The sequence below is a fragment of the Xylona heveae genome (assembly GCF_001619985.1).
Source record: "Xylona heveae TC161 unplaced genomic scaffold L228scaffold_9, whole genome shotgun sequence".
In the NCBI taxonomy this organism is placed as follows: domain Eukaryota; kingdom Fungi; phylum Ascomycota; class Xylonomycetes; order Xylonales; family Xylonaceae; genus Xylona; species Xylona heveae.
Window position 1 is genome coordinate 866439 of NW_017264201.1, and position 17904 is coordinate 884342.

General features: G+C 48.7%; 9 protein-coding genes across 9 annotated transcripts; 4 read left to right on the top strand and 5 right to left on the bottom strand.

The window, feature by feature from the left end:
- Nucleotides 1–951: 951 nt before the first annotated feature.
- L228DRAFT_249610 (hypothetical protein) lies at nt 952–2268 on the top strand. Its single transcript, XM_018333124.1, has 3 exons — nt 952–1449; nt 1509–1823; nt 1906–2268. The coding sequence occupies exons 1-3, from the start codon at nt 1354–1356 to the stop codon at nt 2053–2055; spliced, it is 561 nt and encodes a 186-aa protein (XP_018186348.1). The 5' UTR covers nt 952–1353; the 3' UTR covers nt 2056–2268.
- A 659-nt stretch (nt 2269–2927) lies between these two features.
- Nucleotides 2928–3711, top strand: L228DRAFT_249611 (hypothetical protein). Its single transcript, XM_018333125.1, has one exon. The coding sequence runs from the start codon at nt 3075–3077 to the stop codon at nt 3231–3233; it is 159 nt and encodes a 52-aa protein (XP_018186349.1). The 5' UTR covers nt 2928–3074; the 3' UTR covers nt 3234–3711.
- A 91-nt stretch (nt 3712–3802) lies between these two features.
- L228DRAFT_284725 (hypothetical protein) lies at nt 3803–6074 on the top strand (the record flags this gene model as incomplete). Its single annotated transcript, XM_018336256.1, has 3 exons — nt 3803–3829; nt 4077–4378; nt 5404–6074. The coding sequence occupies 3 exons, from the start codon at nt 3803–3805 to the stop codon at nt 5579–5581; spliced, it is 507 nt and encodes a 168-aa protein (XP_018186350.1). The 3' UTR covers nt 5582–6074.
- Nucleotides 6075–6354: 280 nt separating this feature from the next.
- Nucleotides 6355–7341, bottom strand: L228DRAFT_212964 (hypothetical protein; the record flags this gene model as incomplete). Its single annotated transcript, XM_018329962.1, has 4 exons — nt 6355–6516; nt 6580–6905; nt 6960–7161; nt 7261–7341. The coding sequence occupies 4 exons, from the start codon at nt 7339–7341 to the stop codon at nt 6355–6357; spliced, it is 771 nt and encodes a 256-aa protein (XP_018186351.1).
- A 444-nt stretch (nt 7342–7785) lies between these two features.
- L228DRAFT_222917 (P-loop containing nucleoside triphosphate hydrolase protein) lies at nt 7786–10409 on the top strand. Its single transcript, XM_018330310.1, has 4 exons — nt 7786–8075; nt 8146–8434; nt 8498–9199; nt 9267–10409. Exons 1-4 carry the CDS (start codon nt 7839–7841, stop codon nt 10031–10033), a joined length of 1995 nt encoding a protein of 664 aa, XP_018186352.1. The 5' UTR covers nt 7786–7838; the 3' UTR covers nt 10034–10409.
- A 486-nt stretch (nt 10410–10895) lies between these two features.
- L228DRAFT_284728 (putative ATP synthase subunit D, mitochondrial) lies at nt 10896–12147 on the bottom strand (the record flags this gene model as incomplete). Its single annotated transcript, XM_018336257.1, has 3 exons — nt 10896–11197; nt 11370–11765; nt 12136–12147. 3 exons carry the CDS (start codon nt 12145–12147, stop codon nt 11081–11083), a joined length of 525 nt encoding a protein of 174 aa, XP_018186353.1. The 3' UTR covers nt 10896–11080.
- Nucleotides 12148–12572: 425 nt separating this feature from the next.
- Nucleotides 12573–13831, bottom strand: L228DRAFT_222925 (nascent polypeptide-associated complex, alpha subunit). The gene is made up of 3 exons (XM_018330311.1): nt 13361–13831; nt 13140–13198; nt 12573–13077 (listed from the first exon to the last, which is right to left on the bottom strand). The coding sequence occupies exons 1-3, from the start codon at nt 13598–13600 to the stop codon at nt 12753–12755; spliced, it is 624 nt and encodes a 207-aa protein (XP_018186354.1). The 5' UTR covers nt 13601–13831; the 3' UTR covers nt 12573–12752.
- A 712-nt stretch (nt 13832–14543) lies between these two features.
- On the bottom strand, nt 14544–15080 carry L228DRAFT_213010 (60S ribosomal protein L14; the record flags this gene model as incomplete). The annotated part of the gene is made up of 2 exons (XM_018329965.1): nt 14544–14873; nt 14955–15080. 2 exons carry the CDS (start codon nt 15078–15080, stop codon nt 14544–14546), a joined length of 456 nt encoding a protein of 151 aa, XP_018186355.1.
- Nucleotides 15081–16430: 1350 nt separating this feature from the next.
- On the bottom strand, nt 16431–17543 carry L228DRAFT_240551 (hypothetical protein; the record flags this gene model as incomplete). The annotated part of the gene is made up of 1 exon (XM_018331256.1): nt 16431–17543. The coding sequence occupies one exon, from the start codon at nt 17541–17543 to the stop codon at nt 16431–16433; it is 1113 nt and encodes a 370-aa protein (XP_018186356.1).
- Between the last annotated feature and the right edge of the window lie 361 nt (nt 17544–17904).

The window sequence follows — 17904 nt, forward strand, 5'->3', positions numbered from 1 at the left end:
GAAGCCTGAAGGTGGCAGTTGACGATGACTTGTCGTCAGTGGTTTGGTGTTTGATTAGGCTTCTTCCGAGGGTCGGCAAAGTTTTTGATTACCAAATGCAGCAGTGGCTGTATCTGATCAGATAACAGGAACGAGATTTAGCTCAAGCAGATCTTCTTCCTCATTCGCTCTTTTCCTTCCTAGCTCCTTTTCCTCGATTTCCTGGTCGGTTGGTTTTCCCCCCGAGGTGCCGATTATCGGCCAGGTCCGAGAGAGCGGCAACGTACCCCGGTTGCTTCTCGCTTATCCAGGAAAGGAAAGTTACGCCCCCTCCTTCCTAAGCGAGACTGTAGAGTTTTACCGCCAAGGCCACTGAGCTTTTGGTGGTGGCAACACGAGGCAGTCCTTTTCGCTTCTACCTGACAATTCTCCTTGCACAGGGATTTCTGTGACGTTCATCGTCTGTTTTGACGATATTTGGAGCATTCTCTTAGAAAATAAGTCTTCGTATTCAATTGAAATATATATGAACAGTCATTATTTGGGATATTGTAGTTAGAGCTCTCATGTCATCTATTTGTGTTGATGAATTAAAATTGATTTGTCTCTCAATTATTTAATTTAAATGGAAAGGGAACAAAAAAAAAAAAAAAAAAACAATCCGGAAAAATAAATTATCCTAGGTACCTAGATAGAAGGTAATACTAATTTACAAACCCGTCCACATGTTTACGCCGCACAAATAAAGTTTCCCTGTCATTTTGATTTTATAGTTACAGTATTTACCTGCCGCAATTTTAGGCAATATAGATCAACCCCACAAAATTCGCAAATAATGGTGACAGCCACCTCCAAAAGCCAAGAAACACAAAAATAAAAGAAGCTTTGCGGAAGCTTTGTCGGGGATATTGAGTGGTCCCAGACCACTTTGCGCCTATGGCTCGCTGCGACTTGCCACTCGTTAACCCATAAAGGCCGAAGTGATGCCGCGGAGGACCATCAATCTAGCGAATCAAACCCCACACCATAACTGTACACAGTTTAGGTCGCCTTCACTGACACCCGCAAAAGGGTTCGTTGGAGGCCCCACGGACGGCTCTACTACAACTTGGCGCGTCGGTGTGGTTCTTCCACCACCAGAGACCTCTGTTAAGGTTGCCAAGCCGCCGGTTTCCGGCCTCTGTGGCTTCGATACGGCAGCCTTCACAACCTCATACCGCAGATTTAGTGGGGAATCACGAAATAATGAGAAACAAATATTAAGCTGCCGTTTCGCAAAAAAGAAAATGGATTCGCACCCCAGCGATCAATCCATCGTTCAATCCATTCCTTCTCAATCCCTCTGAGAAGTGCTCGCACCACGATCCAAGCACAATGGCTTCCCCAGTTGTCGTTGCAACAATTCAAGCCGCCATCTTGAGCGCGACGTCCAATGTCTTGGCTCAGGCCATAACGTCCTACAGAAACGACGTGCGTACCTTGCTTCTCTAGTGGTAGCGGAACAACAATACTGACAATGAATCGTATAGGCACCTTTTACGCTGGACGTCAATGCCTTGCTTCCCTTCGTCATATTTACTATCATCTCTACTCCGCCGAACTTCCTCTGGCTGGGTTACCTAGAGCAGAAGCTCCCCAGCACTACACCAGCTGCCACTGAAACCGCCAAGGGCAAGGAGAAGGAGGGAAAGGAAGTGCAATCGCGTCTCAACTTGGGAAATGCGCTCAAGAAGCTCTTGATTGATCAGATCATTGCCGGCACATTGAACAATATCGCATTCATAGCATTTCTCGCAGCTGCCAAGGGAGCGACCACCCCTGAGGTGATCGAGGCCGTTCGTCAGGTGAGAAGATTTCCAGAAACGCCGCTGCTGGGGCGGACCTCGTTCAGAAAAAGAACTTGCGCACTGACAAATTTGATTGCAGGGATTCCCTCCGCTTTTCTTGGCTAGCTTGAAACTCTGGCCTATGGTGTCCTTGATCTCGTTTACCGTCGTGCCGGCTGATAAGAGAGTCTTGTTCCTTAGCTCTATCGGTCTCGGCTGGGGTGTTTTCTTAAGTATATATAATGCATAGATTTGCGCTTTCTGTTAGAGATACCATCATCGGTTTTGAATGAATAGACAGGATTTATAGACAGGGATCGGATAGGGAAGCGTTCCGTACGTGTGGGAGCGTTCACGGATTTGGGGCTCCACCCGAGCTAAAACATAGAACCCACCATAGAATACGATAGATTCAACCAATCGAAACACGACGATTGATTAAGTTGGTACCAACAATGTGGACAAAAAGAAGCCACCGGGATCAGCAACAAGTCAATGCTGGCATCCCAGGATGATGGCCTGTGGCCAGGTGCATACTTTAATGCTGGACGTAAAAGCCCTGTTGAGTTTGCTGTTGGTGGGCGGTGCAAGCTGGAGTGCAAGGACACCATTGAGGCGTGAGAGAACTAAGCGAACAGACGCGCGCTTTCCCCTTTCGGGACCAACGGCCGTCAGAGCTGACAAAAAGTCACTCGACAATATACCCTCTTATCTCCGCTCCTCGAGCACGAGGCAGCTTCTTGAGGCTGTTGCTTTCTTTTCCTTCACGCTGCCTCACAAATCAATTTGTCAGCCCGTGGGCAGGTTGAAAGTGACGGAAACCAGATGGACCAAAAGTCCATAGACTATGTACACATCAAAACAAGCGCCAACTTCTAGATCCGAGACCGCGGAATGCTATGTCGAAAATCGAACATGTCAGCTTGACACAGTATCGGTGATCCAACGAGACGGTTTCCTCACAGAGCATAGAGACCGCTAACTAAAAGTGAGACTGTCTGCTCCCTGGCTCCTCAGCCCTACCGGCCGAGGTGTACTCGGACGTAATCAATCACTCCTGTGGATTGAATACAATGGTCGGGATAGGGCAAATCACTAAAATCCAATGCAAGTGACGATTTTGCTTATGCATCTTTTTGTTCCGAAGTTGGTGGTGTTTGACCACGGTCCATGAACACACCATTGAGCCCGCAAATATTGTTATCGATTCGTCCTCAGAAGAAACACTTGGAAACATTATCTTGAAGTATGACGCACTTGCGCCACTCTATGGCTTTACGCAGAACCTTTCTCTTCTTTTCCACTGTGGCTGTCTGCACTGCACTTTGCACTTACCGCCTTGCTGGCTATGATTACAAAAGGAATCCGAAGGTTTACAGTCTTTTGATGAGTCGGGTCTTACGGAATGGATTTGTCAACCTTGAATGACTCGTATTAGGTTCAGATCATGCATATCTTGTGGCAGTAAAAGGAGTCAACATGGGTCGCCCGGTGACGGGACTCTGTTCAATAGATTTCAGCTCCCAATGGAGGCATACCGGATGAGATATAAAAGCCCATTCCCGAGCCATTTGAAATAGATATCTAACAGCACGGACGGAAGATTCTGAATACATTGACTAATAGATCCAAGAACATTAAATCAAAACATATTAATACTATTGACAGCCCGCTTATCATCGACGGCATTACATCAGTCGAGACCTTTTCCAACTGCGTTAAGGGCTGTGGACTTGGGACACCAGGCACTTGTCAAAGCTCACTATAGCGTCTTTAGCATCTGAAGCGTCGGTGTCTCCGTTTGAAAATCATCAAAGGTATTAAGCTTTGAACTGTGGCAATGGATGGTCAGCGAAGAGAGCAGCACCTGACCCAGAGCAACGCAATAATTAAATTATGTGTCGCCTTCAGTTGTCAAATAAAATATAAAAGCGCCTTCTGACAGTTCCAGAGTCCACGCTTTCAGGGTCACCCAAACCAAACCCACGGGCACCGCTATGGTGGACGTTCGAAATTTAAGTCAGGTACGTTATTACAGCCCTATCAGCGCGCTATGCATTTCCGCCACGCATCGTCGGCATTACCAAACCTAAAAAGGGGCTGGCTTTGCCTGATTATCAATATGACATTTTGACTTTGTCTTTTATTCCGCTTTTCCGTGGGTTGCAGTGCCATTGAGGAAAGCCCGTCGTCAACAAGCATAGAAAGACTATTCCTCTCTGGGACAAGCGGAAATCTAATCCGATTAGCGCTGACCTAATCTGATCACAGAGTGACAAAGCTCAGCTTATTAATTCACTCCGGACCCATCGTGTCAACACCCTGACAGAGTTACGCCGGATCGAGAAGATCTTCGCCGCCCTGAACCAGCACGATGTCACGGAGCCGATGACGTCGGCTTGGGCTCACTACGTCAATTCAAACAATTTCTTGAATGAACTACGTGGTCTGACCAGGAACTATCCGTTCAGCTCAGAGTGTCTAGACGAAGCAAAATGGCTGGTCATACAGGACCCGGCGAGTAATAGGAGCTGGAATTATTGCTGGCTCGTCCTCGTGAAGATACAAACAAAGTAAGTCAATTTTATTATGTCCTGCTTCTCTGTCCAACTGGCTTTCATTCTGGTGTTTTTTTCTTTGCTCCTGCTCTCTGCAATTATTCCATGGATCACACACTTCTTTATTGGTGTCAACAAATTTTTGCTGTTTACAATGTTGTTTCGATATGCAATGGCCACGCCGAGTGGGGCGTATAGAGCATGGAGCCGTTACCCGTTTCCGCTGACGTCTCACCATCTTTCGACCCCTGTTTTCCTACTATTATCATTTCCATCTTCATATCGCGCCCAGTCACCACGAGACCTGCTTACTGCCCCAATTCCAAATCCCACGCGTGGCAGTGTCCAGCCGCCATCCCAGGATTGCTGGGAGCGGTGAGGTTGCTCTTGCTTGGTGCGCTTTTGGGCATCAAACATCAGCAATTGCCGATCTCCCGGATGGGGCAGAACCGGCAGTCTCTATTCCTGACCTTTCTATTTCCTTGATTGACCGCCAGTCATGGTGCTGTACCTGCGCTCTCCCCTGCATGCCTAACGGTCGCGATGACCCGATGACCCGAGGGTCCGGGCGACCCGCCGACCCGATGACCAGGTTGTCGGTCCGCTAGGCTCACCACGTTGAGCTCATTTTTTCGTATTTTATCTACCTTATTCTTCTTACGAGCCCATAACCCTCGGGTTGGTTCAGCTGGCACGCCCTGACTGTGCCCGCCCCCCTGGAAAATCGTCAATATTGATTAGATCCTTGCTTTCATTTCCCTCTTCTGCTTTGCTTTCGGGGAATGTGTTGTCAAGCGGCCAAGGCGCAGTCGCAGTCGCAGTCGCAATCGCAATCACCTTTCTTCCTTTTGTCCTTCCTTCCTCCCTTTTTTTTGTCTTTCTCATTTTTTGGTCCTTTCCTTTTTCTTTTTCTATTCTTATTCCTATTTCTCTTTTTCTTTTCTTTCCCTCTCTCGCCCTCTAAGCTCTTCGTATCGTCTTTCATATTAACTTAGCGGAACGTCCCTGATTTCCTGGGCTCTGACTTATGAATTTAACAGCCAACTCATAACCAAACATGCCCACTCGCTCGCCTCTCGCCCGACCATGTGGGGCAACACTACCCCGTCCCCGGCCAACGTGAGACAACTCGCGCGTGAATTCATCAATGAATGGACCTGGGCCATCTCGCAGATGCTCAGACATTGGGAGACGCCACCCACTGTGACGGGGCAGTAAGGACTCGCTCGGGATGTACGTTGTACATTGTACATTGTATTCCTACAGCGTACTGGCTGATCCTGGTTGGTTTCTTTCTTTTGTGAGACATGTGACATGTTCTGTTCGGACCAGGTTGCCGTCCATGTTCCGAACGGAAGAGGGCGGGAAGTCTCAGTAGGATCTTGCGAAGAGGTGATGAGGGTCTGCATTTACAATCCAGTGATTTGAATCATGTTAATTACAGCGATGGAGTACTTCATTTGGTTTTGAAATTCTGAAAGAGATTTTGAGTGTTATTGCTTATGTGCATACGCAAAGAGAAAATATTGCGTGCATTATGGTCAATGCTTTCGCAGCCCTTATGTGGTCTTTTTCGTTTTGTTTCCATTGACAGCATGGCGGGATTATATCAAGCTACAACGGCGGTTTAGGATGGATTTATCACGACTAAAAAGCCATTCGATTCTCGAATAAATTACATGACATGTTCATTATTTCTAAATTCTACAACAAATGCTTAGAAGCTTCCAGGGACCAAAAAGGAGGTAATTCATGGGCTCATGCTCGGCGCAAAAGCGCCTGCCCTGCTGCTTCGCGGTCGTCATTCAAGGCAGTATGGGCCTGACCAGAGGGAGGCTGTTGATTGCAAACAATGAATCTGTCTCTTGTGCAATACAAGCAATACAAGCCACACAGCCTACCGACTGGACGACAGCCAAAGATGACAAGTTCCGAGGCGCGTATTAAAGCTTTTGTGATGCATATTTCCAGGCTCCGTGTCATCTTGACTTTTACCGACTCAGAACCCACATGAAAATAAGTTGTACAACATAAGAGTAGATGAAGAGGAACTGCGTCCTGCGGTTGCGCTGGGCTCGTGCAACAGTGTAGCTGGCGCCACGGGCGTTGTCTGACGAGTTCTCTGGCAGGAGGACGTACTTGAGCGAGCGGAGCTGTCGATTTAATGTCAGCATTTTGGTTTGGCATTAAGGGAAGATAAGTCTCCAGTGTCTTACCAAAAAGAGTGCATTGGCCAAAAATGTATAGGTGAATATGCTCCATCCAATCCAGCCGCCGGTGCCTCGGCCTCCATTGAGCACCTCACTTAGAAAAATAGTCACTATGATTCCGACGAATTTGTAGCCCGAGTAGGCGACCAAGTCTAGAATCTGGCTTTCGTTGCTGATGCTGAGGAGGTAACAGCCGAATTTGAGGCCGAGGATTTCGATAATCACCACCGCAAAAGCAGTCGTCGCTGTCAGTCCAAGAAGTTCGGGGTGGAAAGCACCTCGTAATCCGGCCAGTAATGTTTCAAGAAGAATATAGGTGACAAAGGCCATCACTATCTCTGTCAGCTTCTGCCCGAGTCGGAAGTCTCAAGTTGAGGAAGCTCTACCTGGAATATACATATCCGGACTGTTGATATCTTCTCTTGGCGGAAGGAAGAATCCTTCTTGCCCGTTTGGAGAAAGTCGTTGTTGCCGTGACCATGGCTTATGTCTCCAAGGGAAAAGCACTAGGAAGAGTTTGTTGAGGACATAGGAATTCGAGACGTTAAAATAGTGTTTCAATGCCGAGACATTTACGTATCTATTGAACTATAGAACGCGGTTCAAGTCAGCAAAGACCCACATAATCTCATCCAAGGCGGAAACAATGCAGCTTTTTGTTGGATTTGAAGCGTGACCAGTACGTACGTTTTGTTCCACGTAATCATGTCCCGCCATCATAGCGCTCTTTCCAACCTGGAAGCCCATTTGGGCAGTCGGATCGGTCATAAAACCCCCAAAAGCTGGCATACCAGCAGCTGCTTGACCAGGGTACGGGCTGCCGTAACCTGACTGTCCTGATGCCTGACCGGCAGGCGGAGGCGGAGAACGCATCATTGGGACTGTTGACACATGTTGCGGAACAGGGTGGTGAAGAGGAGGCGACTGCGCCGGACCGTAAGACGGCCGCTGCATAATTGACCGTTTATAATGCTAGCAATGTGTATGAACTCTATACAAGTGTTCAGAATGTCGATTTGAGTGCAAGTTGGTCGAGGTGGGAGCTTGGGAGATATTATTTCCTGACGTTGCTTGTGAAGCTCTCCCAAGGCGTCGCAACTCGAGATGTTTCATACGGTTACCCTGCAACAACGCGGCAACTGCCGGGAGGTGGGATGGGTGAGGCCAACTTGATGCCTCACAGGGAAATAATAATATATTCCCCCAGTCGATCAACCATTGAGCATCATTTCCGTTCACAGGTCTTCTACGAGGAGTGAACGACGATGCTTGACAGCTTTGAAATCCTGACCACCTCCGGGGTGGTTCTCTGGTCTAGAACTTTTGCTCCCGTTGGTCCCAACGTGATCAATGGCTTAATTAGAGATGTCTTTATCGAAGAGCGCATCACACCCAACGCAACAGTCACTGAGGATTTGTCGGCGGCTCGGAATCCACCGTATAAAAGGGAGAAATATACTTTGAAGTGGACAGCTGTGAAGGAGTTGGGTTTGATCTTTGTCGTATGTTCCGGCAATTCCAGCTTTAGTCTTTACTTATGCGGAGCTTACTGACATACTTGTGTGATAATAGGCTGTCTACCAATCTCTCTTGCATCTTTCCTGGATCGATAAGCTCCTTGACAATGTGCGGGTTATATTTGTCGACCTCTATGGCGATCAGCTCAAGAAGCCCAACACGAGCATTGTTGAGTGTCACTTTGACGAGTATTTCGACCAGCAGATGAGGGAGCTGGAGAAGAGTGCGCGGTCAGCTCAGCCTGCCAAGGCCGTTGCTGCTGCTACTGCTGCTGCTGATATTGCGCCATCAACGCCTGGCGGCGTTGGAGAGGAGCCCCCGCCATTGCCGGGTATCAAGAGCTGTATGTACTGGAAATCTCACCATTGTCTAAGCACGGATAACAATGACTGACTGGATACTTCAGTATCGCAAAAACAACCATTATTTACACCCGTCCCAGCTGAGTTAAGCCCTGTCTCGACCCCTGAGGTCTCGCGACCAGCATCCCCCGCTGTCAGCCATCTACTATCTGCGAAAGGAGGACCTGGCGGCCGAACATCTCGTCGGGCAAGGAAAGCAGCCAATGCGTCAGCGCATGCGTCATCGGGCGAAGAATCTCCAGCTAGACGGCCCAGGAGCGTTAAATCGAACACGAAGAAGATGCGAAAGTGGGATGCGGACGGACTGGCAGACGAGGACGACAATGAGACTTCTCTCGACTACTCAATGAATGCGGGTGACGGAGCGGACGATGGGCAAGATGGTGGTTCTCGCGCCCCTGCAGTAGAGGCAGTCAGCCAATCTTCCTGGGGGAAGAAGACTGGAAAGGGCGAATTCGTCCTCAAGGACCTTGACGAGGAAGTACACGAGATTCTATCATCTGCAGATGCCAAGAAAGCCAACGGTGCTGCGTCTGACGGAATTATGGGCTCAGGTATAAGCGCGATCAGCGGACTGTTCCGTAACGTAGTCGGAGGCAAGACCCTCACGAAACAAGACCTCGATAAAGCGCTCAAGGGTATGGAGGATCATCTATTGAAAAAGAACGTTGCACGCGAAGCTGCGATGCGGCTTTGTGAAAGCGTTGAGCGTGAACTTATCGGCGCCAAAACTGGCAGCTTCCAGAGTAAGACTTGACTGATTCCCTTCTCCCCACTTCCAGGAATCTGAAGCTAATTTCTTTTCCCCCACAGGTGTCGACAGCATCATCCGTACCGGCATGGAGTCTGCTCTCCGCAAGATCCTCACACCCACCTCATCACTCGATCTCTTGCGCGAAATCCAATCCGTCACTTCCCCCTCCATTACCTCTCTCCAAAAGCCCCGCCCGTACGTCATCTCTATAGTCGGCGTCAACGGTGTCGGAAAATCTACCAATCTCTCCAAAATTTGCTTCTTCCTCCTTCAAAACAAATTCCGCGTCCTGATCGCCGCATGCGACACGTTCCGCTCCGGCGCCGTCGAGCAGCTGCGCGTACACGCGCGGAACCTCAAGGAACTCGGCGAGCGCGAAGGTGGCTACGTCGAGCTCTATGAAAAGGGATACGGCAAGGACGCTGCCAACATTGCGAAAGATGCTGTGACATTTGCGGCCCAGTCCAACTTTGACGTTGTCCTCATCGACACGGCTGGCCGCAGACACAATGACCAGCGTCTCATGTCCTCGCTCGAGAAGTTTGCCAAGTTTGCCCAGCCCGACAAGATCCTTATGGTGGGCGAGGCTCTCGTGGGCACAGACTCGGTTCAGCAGGCGCGTAATTTCAACGCCGCCTTTGGTACCGGCAGAGCCCTCGACGGTTTCATCATCTCGAAATGTGATACCGTCGGCGACATGGTCGGAACCCTGGTCAGCATGGTCCATGCTACTGGTATCCCTGTACTCTTCCTTGGTACCGGCCAGCATTATAGCGACTTGCGCACCCTGAATGTCTCTTGGGCGACCAACTTGCTTATGAGCTAGGTTGTCCCTTTGCTTATGAGCCCCTTTCATCTCTACTTGGAAGCTTTATTTTTATTTTTATTTTTATTTTTTTTTTCTCATCTGCGTGTTTATTTCTTCTTTTATCTCCTTTTGCTAGCTTGATGATGGACTGCTCATAGTGGAGGGAAAAGTAGTCGACGGGTCCTGGTCCGTAGATGTCGAGGATACTCGAAATGTATCTACGCGGCAAGGCGGCGCATTTGACGGCTTTTGTTGTTTCTTTCCTTTCCTTTTCTTTTTCATCACCGCTCTGTCCTTTCATTGTTGTCATTACCCATACCATCATCAACACATCCACAGATACTAGTCAGTATACCTCCCGCTCGATATTTGATATCTTTAATGAAGCCACGACATTCTATACTCGCTTCATTGTCAAGCGTAGTTTCCGAGATTTATGCTGATAGTGACACATGAGTAGTGAAGGTGTGCTGGGATACATTCTAAATGGTGACTTTCGCCTTTTGCATCGATAAAAGTACTAAGTCGCTGAGATGGGGGAATTCAACGCCATTATGTATATATTTTAATTTGGATTAATTCCTTTCTTTTTGTTGGCTTTGACTGATGAAAGTAAATTTGAATTGGATTATTTTTCAATGTATAATCATTGAAAGGATAGAGCAATAAATTAATAAATAAATAATTGAAAATGTATATATATATATATATACTAAGAAAAGGTACGTGGGAAAAGAGATATATCGGTAATCGGGTCATAATAACAGCTTACAGAGCATAACAATAACCGAATACGGCTAATAGCATTCAGCCAGCATCTCGCAGTACAGACACAACTACTTTGACCAGTGAAACATAGCATATAAATGCTCTCATCATTGCGGGATTATCTATACAACTACAGTAGGATGAAGTGGGCTGCAGGCAACAAACCCAAAAGCGGTTCCGATCCCACACTCTTCCCGCATTAACAGAAAAGAGAACCTGTATCTTGCTACAGCACAAATGCAACATGAGCTCATGATCCCACGACCCGTTTGAATCCATCTATACAGACGAACGAGCTTAGAGAACGGAGAGATCGCCGAACTTCTCCTTGTAGCCGGGAACGGACCAGCGGCCCTTGGAAACAAGCTGGGCAGTGCGCTCGTCGATGTCGGGGCGGGCGGCAACGACCTCGTCCTGTTCGTTGTCGAAGTTGACGTACGTTAGCAATGCCGTTTTCAGAAGAACCGCAAGAAGAGGTAGTTGTATGGAGACAAAAGGATAAGAGCACAAGTATATCCCATACGATTCTTGTTGTCGGGGTATACGTGTATTTGATGGGAAGGGGACAAAAGAGGAGGCTACGTACGACAGTGAGGTCCTCGAATGGCCGAGCCTCTTCAATGTTCTTGAGGGTTCTGTCAAGGTCCTGGAGCTCAAGGTCGACCTTGCCCTTGGTCTCCTCGGCGTTCTTGATGGCCTGGGCCTCGAAAGCCTCAATGGCCTTGATCTGGCGGCTGACGTCGTAGGTGACGGGCTGGAAGCTCTTGAAGTGGTTCTCAATCTCGTCGACGACGGCCTGGTTCTTCAAAAGGGAGCGGTACTTGGCGAAGTCGACGGTCTGGGGCTGCTCAGAGAGCGTCTGGACCTTGCGGCGGGCATCATCGTTGCGCTTCTTGAAGGACTGCAGGGCAGTTGCGGTCTGGCCCTTGAGACCCAGCGAGGTGCCGATCTTGACCCAGTCGATCTTAAGAGCTGCGCTTCGCTATAGAAATGTTAGCCTTTCAGTTACCCATCGCTTCTTAAGTGCGAGAAGCAAGCAAAGAAAAGAAAAGCGGAGGGCTCGTCCATGCAATTTGCTTGGCGAAGTAAATCCGCGCGAAGAGATGGCGTGGAAGATCCGGAACATCAATAGCAAGCTCATTTCTCCTTCAATTGCTTCAAGAAACACCTCATTCGATGATTCCAAATCTGAAAGATTGTTCCCAAGTATCCGAATTGCTCAAGGATCCAATCCTTCTATCGCTCGATCGTTCGATGCCATGAGGAATCCTTCCCGTGACAAGCTTGCCATTGATGCCGAATCGAAGCCATTGATGGAAATTGACGAACGCAGCTGAACAAGGGGAGCTTACTCCGACGGCCATTTTGATCCGTGCGATTGGGGGAGGTGAACTGGGGGAGAGTGGAGTGGGTTCAACGGAAATGCTGAGGTCGTCGTCGTCGGTCTCCTCGGCCGGCAAAGCAATAATCGATGAGGTTCCCGACTTGGCGAGATGGTACCCCGCACGTGACCTGAGGCTTTATAGGACCAATTTCACCAAGCACAATGTGCCGTTTCAAGCTTCGAGATGGCATTTGATAAATTTAATTTCATCATAGGATATTGGATAATTTATAAATTTAGAATTTCATTCCTCATTTAATTTGTTGTTCGCGCTGGATTATGGGGGAGGGGCAATAGGCTATGTCATATACGCAATTTGTCTGATATTGATCTCACAAGTCCAGGGCAAGTTAATACGAGTTACGTCAAAAGATGAATGCTTTTCATAACTACAGAGATAAAAGACAGGCCATCAAATGCTGATATAAACGGCGGCGACCATTTTCAACCCCAGAGCTCATTCGCATGATACGCTGGAAAATAAATCCAGAGCTGAGGAGCAAAGCTTAGTAAAGCGATGGCATCCCGTTCCACCAGATCGAAGCAGAAGCCCCACGGATGCAGTGGAGACTAGCATTGCCCATCTTATATGCTGAGAGCCATGATGGAGTTGACAATGTCATTGTCGTTCTCCTTGAGAGCCTTGACGGCCTTCTTGCGCGAAACACTAGCCTGGGCCATGACAAGCTCAATGTCCTTGGCCTCGAGACCAGTCTCGTCAACCTCCTCACCGTCGTCCTCCTCCTCGTCCTTCTTGACATCACCAGCCTCAACAGCCTTGCCCTTGTCACCGTGGTCGTGGCCGGCGTGGGGGTCAGCGTTGGCGTTAGCCTCAGCGGCAGCGAGCTGCTGAGCAGCGGAAGCCTGGGCAGCGGAGTTCAAGTCCTCGATCTTAGCCTCACCGAAGATGCTGTAAGTTTAAACCGTCAATATCCAGGTTCCGGAGACGAAGAATTGCCCGCGGACACTCACATGTAGGTGTTGCTGGAGGGAGACTTGTAGACATCGGGCTGGTTGATCACGAAAAGGATCTGCGAGCAAACGACATGTCAATTACATGTTCCTTCCAAATAAATTCTTTGCCGGATGATCCCCCGGTATCCTTCATCACGGCTTCAAGTACCCCCATAAAATTGTTCCAAAACAACACCGCCAAAATCGTTCGGTCGCGCAAAATATCTGAAGGTACTCACGTTCTTGGGTCTGCGGAGAGTGACACGAGTAATGCCGGGAACATGCTTCAGGCCGAGCTTAGCAATGGCCTTGCGAGCCTTCTTCTCGTTGCGGGAGTGGACAGCGACGGAGGCACCGGCGGGGATGTTGGCCTCGCCCTCACCGGCCTCAACCTCGGAGTCGGAGCTGCTGGATGCGTCCTCAACCTCGACGTTCTTGGTGGGCTCGTCGGGCAATTCCTCGATGCGGGAGTTCGACATTTTGGTGGTGTCTGGAAAGCTTCCCCTCGTCAGTTTCGATACCCTCTCTCGCAGTCCTCCACAAGGTCGAATTGATAGGGATGGCGATAAAACTTGAATGCCGGACCCGACGACCTGAAAATCAGAGGGGGAGTAAAATCAACACTCACCTGTGACGAGGAAGTGAGAGAAGATGTAAGGTGAGAGTGATAATACTCAATGTTCCGCGATCTAGATTATTCAATTCCCAAACCAAGGTCACCTCAGTTGAACCGTTTGCTTGTGTGACTGTTTAGCGAGTATGATGACTAATCCCCTCCGGGCGCGGCTCTCCACAACCCTCTCAAGCTACACCGGGTAACATGGTCTACGAGATGTATGATAACCAGTTCACGGACTTGGAAATTTACCTAAGTCTAAATGCACGGCAGCAATAGCAAAATAACTTATGGCATCATTTAGGGGGACAGCAATGCAAAGAAACAATCAGGACTCTGCATAATCTTTTGAAACGGGCTGTCAAATGCAGAAAGCAAAAAAAAGCTATTGAGTAGACCATATCGTAGAGTCACTGGGGGACAAATAGTCCTGTGCCTCGAACAACCCCAGATCCGTGGAATCCGTTGGTTGGTGAAGTTGCACACTGAAATTTGAGTCACAGTATCAGTCACAAACGTCGAGTATTTTCGCGAATTTGAAATCGTCAATAGGATATCTTCAACTCGGGATCAAGAAGCCGCAACCGTGAATTTGACCAGTAATATTGTATTCTATGAAGATACAACTCCGGCCTCGGGAAAAAAGGTAGTAAAGCTCCCAGATATTGAATGCTCCCCAGCCCACACTTTTTATATTTACGCCTTAGCAGCAGCCCGGACCTTGGCGTGAGCCTTTCGGACCTCGAAGCGGGCCTAGTGATAGAATTGTCAGCACAAATAGTCCTCAATGTGTCGATTTCCAGATATCATTTCCTCTTCAGTCCCAATTCATCGCTTCTCCGAAAGTGTAGATTGGGGACAGGAATCCTCACCTGCTTCCTCAGCTTCAAGACCTTGAAGCGCTCGAAGTCAGTGAGCTGCGCTCTCCGGGCCTTCTGCTCCCGGCCCTTAGCCCACTTGCTCTGACCGAACTTCTGCTCAACCTCGGCCTTCTTCCAGGCAGCCTTGACGGCACCAGTACCAGCCGCACGGGGGAGCTTGGCAATAACGATGGGGGTAAGGACAACGTCGGAGAGGCGGATAGCCTGGCGGGGGACAGCGAGCTTGGCGTCGTCGGCGGGACCGTCAACAAGGACCTGCAGATATCACAAAGTTGAGTCCTCCAATTCCCAAATCCATCTCTCTGGAATTATCGTCATCGCTGGATTGCGACTTACGCGCTTGTGGTCGACGATCTCGACGACAGTGGCGAGACGGCCGTCGTACTGGCCACCGGTGAGGAGGACGACACGGCCGACTTCGACCAGTCTCCACTGGGAGGTCTTGATCTCGGCTTCACCCATCGCAACGGTATTTCTGAAATCCCAAATCGAATCAATATTTCGTCGCTTCAAAAATGAAAATATCCGGAGTCAAACGGGGTCTCTCACCTCGGTGAGTGGGGGCTTGGTGGGTGTCGTTGTCGTTGTCGTTGTCGATTGAACCAAGTCCCTCAAGCCCTCAATCTCGAATGGAAATTCGGCCTTGGCGTGTTAAGCGAGTCTGTGTGGGCGACTGCTGTTTGAATCTAGGGTTTGATCTTTTTCATCATGTGACTGCCAAGCGATCGGCGCTAGCGAGCACCTCTCCTTCGAGGCTTTTTAGTCGAGCTCCCCAAGTTTATCGCTGAGTTTTGTTTTGTACGAGTTTCCTTGGTTACCAAGTGGATAGAACTGTAAGTCTCTTCAAATTTCCTTTCTCTCTCGCTTTTATGATGCGATAATTTGCGATTGACACTAAGTTCGGGAGGCTCTCGCCGGAGCTTCAAAACCGACTTGGTGATGTGATATTCAATTTCTTACATATTCTGAATTGATATCTACGCGATGTCCCTTACGCTGCTCTTACCGGATCACAACTGACAAGACCCTTGAAGAACATTATAGGTTTATTTGGGTCTGACGAGACAGAATCTGCCTTTGTGCTTCCATTTGTTCCGCTCCCCACGCCTTGGTCTCCGGGCTTTCCGCTTGGGGAGCTTACATGTAAAAGGTTCGTTTCGACATATCCTTGGTTCTCCGCTTGTCCAATGATTATACCCAATGCACTAGATAGTAACTGATCCCTTCGGGGATTTGATCGTACCCTTATACACCAAGATCACTGAGGACATTATCACCACACTCATTTTCACGTTTCATACTGTGTGTTTGCAAACCGCTAACACATCGAAGAATACAGAGTTCGCATTTCTCACGAAGCCTTAAGAGCGGCTTTCGGGTAAAGGCTATGCCAGATATAAAGCTACTTTGTCCCGTAAGGCCATTAGAAAATGATATCGGAGTTGGAAAATATTTCGAACTTAGCTCGTAGCCATAGAACAATATTCACAATTTCAAGCAAAATACTTTCTCCAGACCTTTATAAGTTACGTGGTGCCTCAGTTGCCCAAGGGAAATAATTGAGTAAAGATGTCCGTTTAAGAATGTAGCAGAACGAGGTGGTCGGTTCATGAATAGCCTCTCCGTTGCTGCAGGCCGGGTCTATAACCTTTAATGCAATAAATTCGTGGTAATAAAATATCCAATGCGAATGCCGGGACATGAAGCGACCAGCGCGTGCCCCAACGTTCCGGTCGTGCTTTATGCTGAAATGAAATCGTGAAACGCTCAAAAAGCGATGCTCGTGAAGAAAATGCTGAGCAGGAGAATATCTCAATCAATATGAAGTTCATCTTCAAACATTCCTCGTCGCAGTATATCGAGTAGCCAGAAGCCTTTCTCAACGCCCTCGTCACGTCGGGCTGTAGCCCATCGCCATAAATCGGCATCTCCCCACTGGATGCAGGGCAGGCTCGAAGATTGGTCAGCTGCGATCAAGGCTTTAACGACCTCGCGGTTACAGTCCGACTCGATCACAGCCTGCTTTAACATATCCGTCGCGCCATCACCAAGGACGGGCATCAAAAGGGTGATAACCCTTACAGCTGTTGCGTTCCCTTCTTGGATTGCCTCAATGAGACCTTGAGAGATGAACTCTCCTCTGTTAGAATCTTTCCAGTCGATGTAAGCACCTCCCAAGCAGAGCTTATAGAGAAGTATAACTTTCTCTTGGGCCCAAGGCCCACGCAAAAGACGTTCCGGAAGACTGAAATTCTCCCAGGCGATAATTGGCCATAAGTATCTATATTCGTCGACAGTGATACCGCAATCAATCCAGGGAACTCGTGGCGGATGCATGCTCAGATGTGCGTCCAAAGCTTCTTGCTCACCTTCGCCCTGAATACCTAGTTGTTGCTTCTTGTTTTCGAGAAGAAAGGAGTAATATTTTCGCTCACATTTCCTTAGCAATTCGAGCGTCAGCCAACGACACTCGAGAATGCGAGACTGCAACTGGCCCAGCTCATCACCGGGAACGTCTTGGGGCTCGTCCCAGCAACCGCGAAAGACAGATAAACAAAGTTTAGTGTAGACATGTTCGGAAGAAAGCAACGAGGCCAACCGCGGCGAGGCAAGCGGAAGGTCCAGGTTCATAGCGTAGAAGAAGATAAGCTGCAATATTTCAGGCGGCAATGATTCCAGTGGCGAGATTCGAATTTTGCGTCTGCGTTTCCGTGGCCGAGCGCCATCAGCGATCCGTTGAGAATCAGAAATTTCTTGAGATGACGGGCCTCCGGGCGTACCCGCCGAAGAGGTGGCAGACGAGGTCATGAGGGAAGGAATCTTCCATCTTCCGATTCGATCTTTCGGATTTGAGATGGGGACGATTCTTGGCCTTTTTGAGTCATTGTGTTTTCTTTTTCCTCGTACACGAATGGGAGTGAGCATGGCGTAGAAAAGCGCCCCATTGTGGTGCAGGATAAAAAATTATTCACGCAGTACGACACTGAGCATTGTTGCTTCAGCAGGTTACCCTGGGCGATTTTTTCGCCTCGTCAAAGCGAGCTCTAGAGCGAATTGCACAATGATGCGCTTCCATTAGGTAGGATTGCGCTCAAGAGACACTTTCATTCCTTATCAACAAAATTATCAAAGCCTATCGGACATTGATGCGCATGTTGGTGCTATGGAGCTTTCTTTCGGCCTACGACTTATACGAGGATAGATTTTGATGACCAATGGGCGTCGCGACACACACCTCGGTACCCAATGGACATGACGTCGTATACGGAGTAGAGAGATATGGAGA

Excerpts from the sequence above, each read along its gene's own strand:
- L228DRAFT_249611 (XM_018333125.1), top strand. The coding sequence starts at position 3,075 with ATGGCTTTACGCAGAACCTTTCTCTTCTTTTCCACTGTGGCTGTCTGC.
- L228DRAFT_222925 (XM_018330311.1), bottom strand. The coding sequence starts at position 13,600 with ATGTCGAACTCCCGCATCGAGGAATTGCCCGACGAGCCCACCAAGAAC. Across the intron at positions 13,199-13,360 it reads CTCTCCGCAGACCCAAGAAC|ATCCTTTTCGTGATCAACCA; the intron begins GTGAGTACCTTC and ends GTTTGCTCGCAG. Across the intron at positions 13,078-13,139 it reads CCCTCCAGCAACACCTACAT|CATCTTCGGTGAGGCTAAGA; the intron begins GTGAGTGTCCGC and ends TTAAACTTACAG.
- L228DRAFT_249610 (XM_018333124.1), top strand. The coding sequence starts at position 1,354 with ATGGCTTCCCCAGTTGTCGTTGCAACAATTCAAGCCGCCATCTTGAGC. Across the intron at positions 1,450-1,508 it reads TAACGTCCTACAGAAACGAC|GCACCTTTTACGCTGGACGT; the intron begins GTGCGTACCTTG and ends TGAATCGTATAG. Across the intron at positions 1,824-1,905 it reads TGATCGAGGCCGTTCGTCAG|GGATTCCCTCCGCTTTTCTT; the intron begins GTGAGAAGATTT and ends ATTTGATTGCAG.
- L228DRAFT_222917 (XM_018330310.1), top strand. The coding sequence starts at position 7,839 with ATGCTTGACAGCTTTGAAATCCTGACCACCTCCGGGGTGGTTCTCTGG. Across the intron at positions 8,076-8,145 it reads AGTTGGGTTTGATCTTTGTC|GCTGTCTACCAATCTCTCTT; the intron begins GTATGTTCCGGC and ends GTGTGATAATAG. Across the intron at positions 9,200-9,266 it reads CAAAACTGGCAGCTTCCAGA|GTGTCGACAGCATCATCCGT; the intron begins GTAAGACTTGAC and ends TTTCCCCCACAG.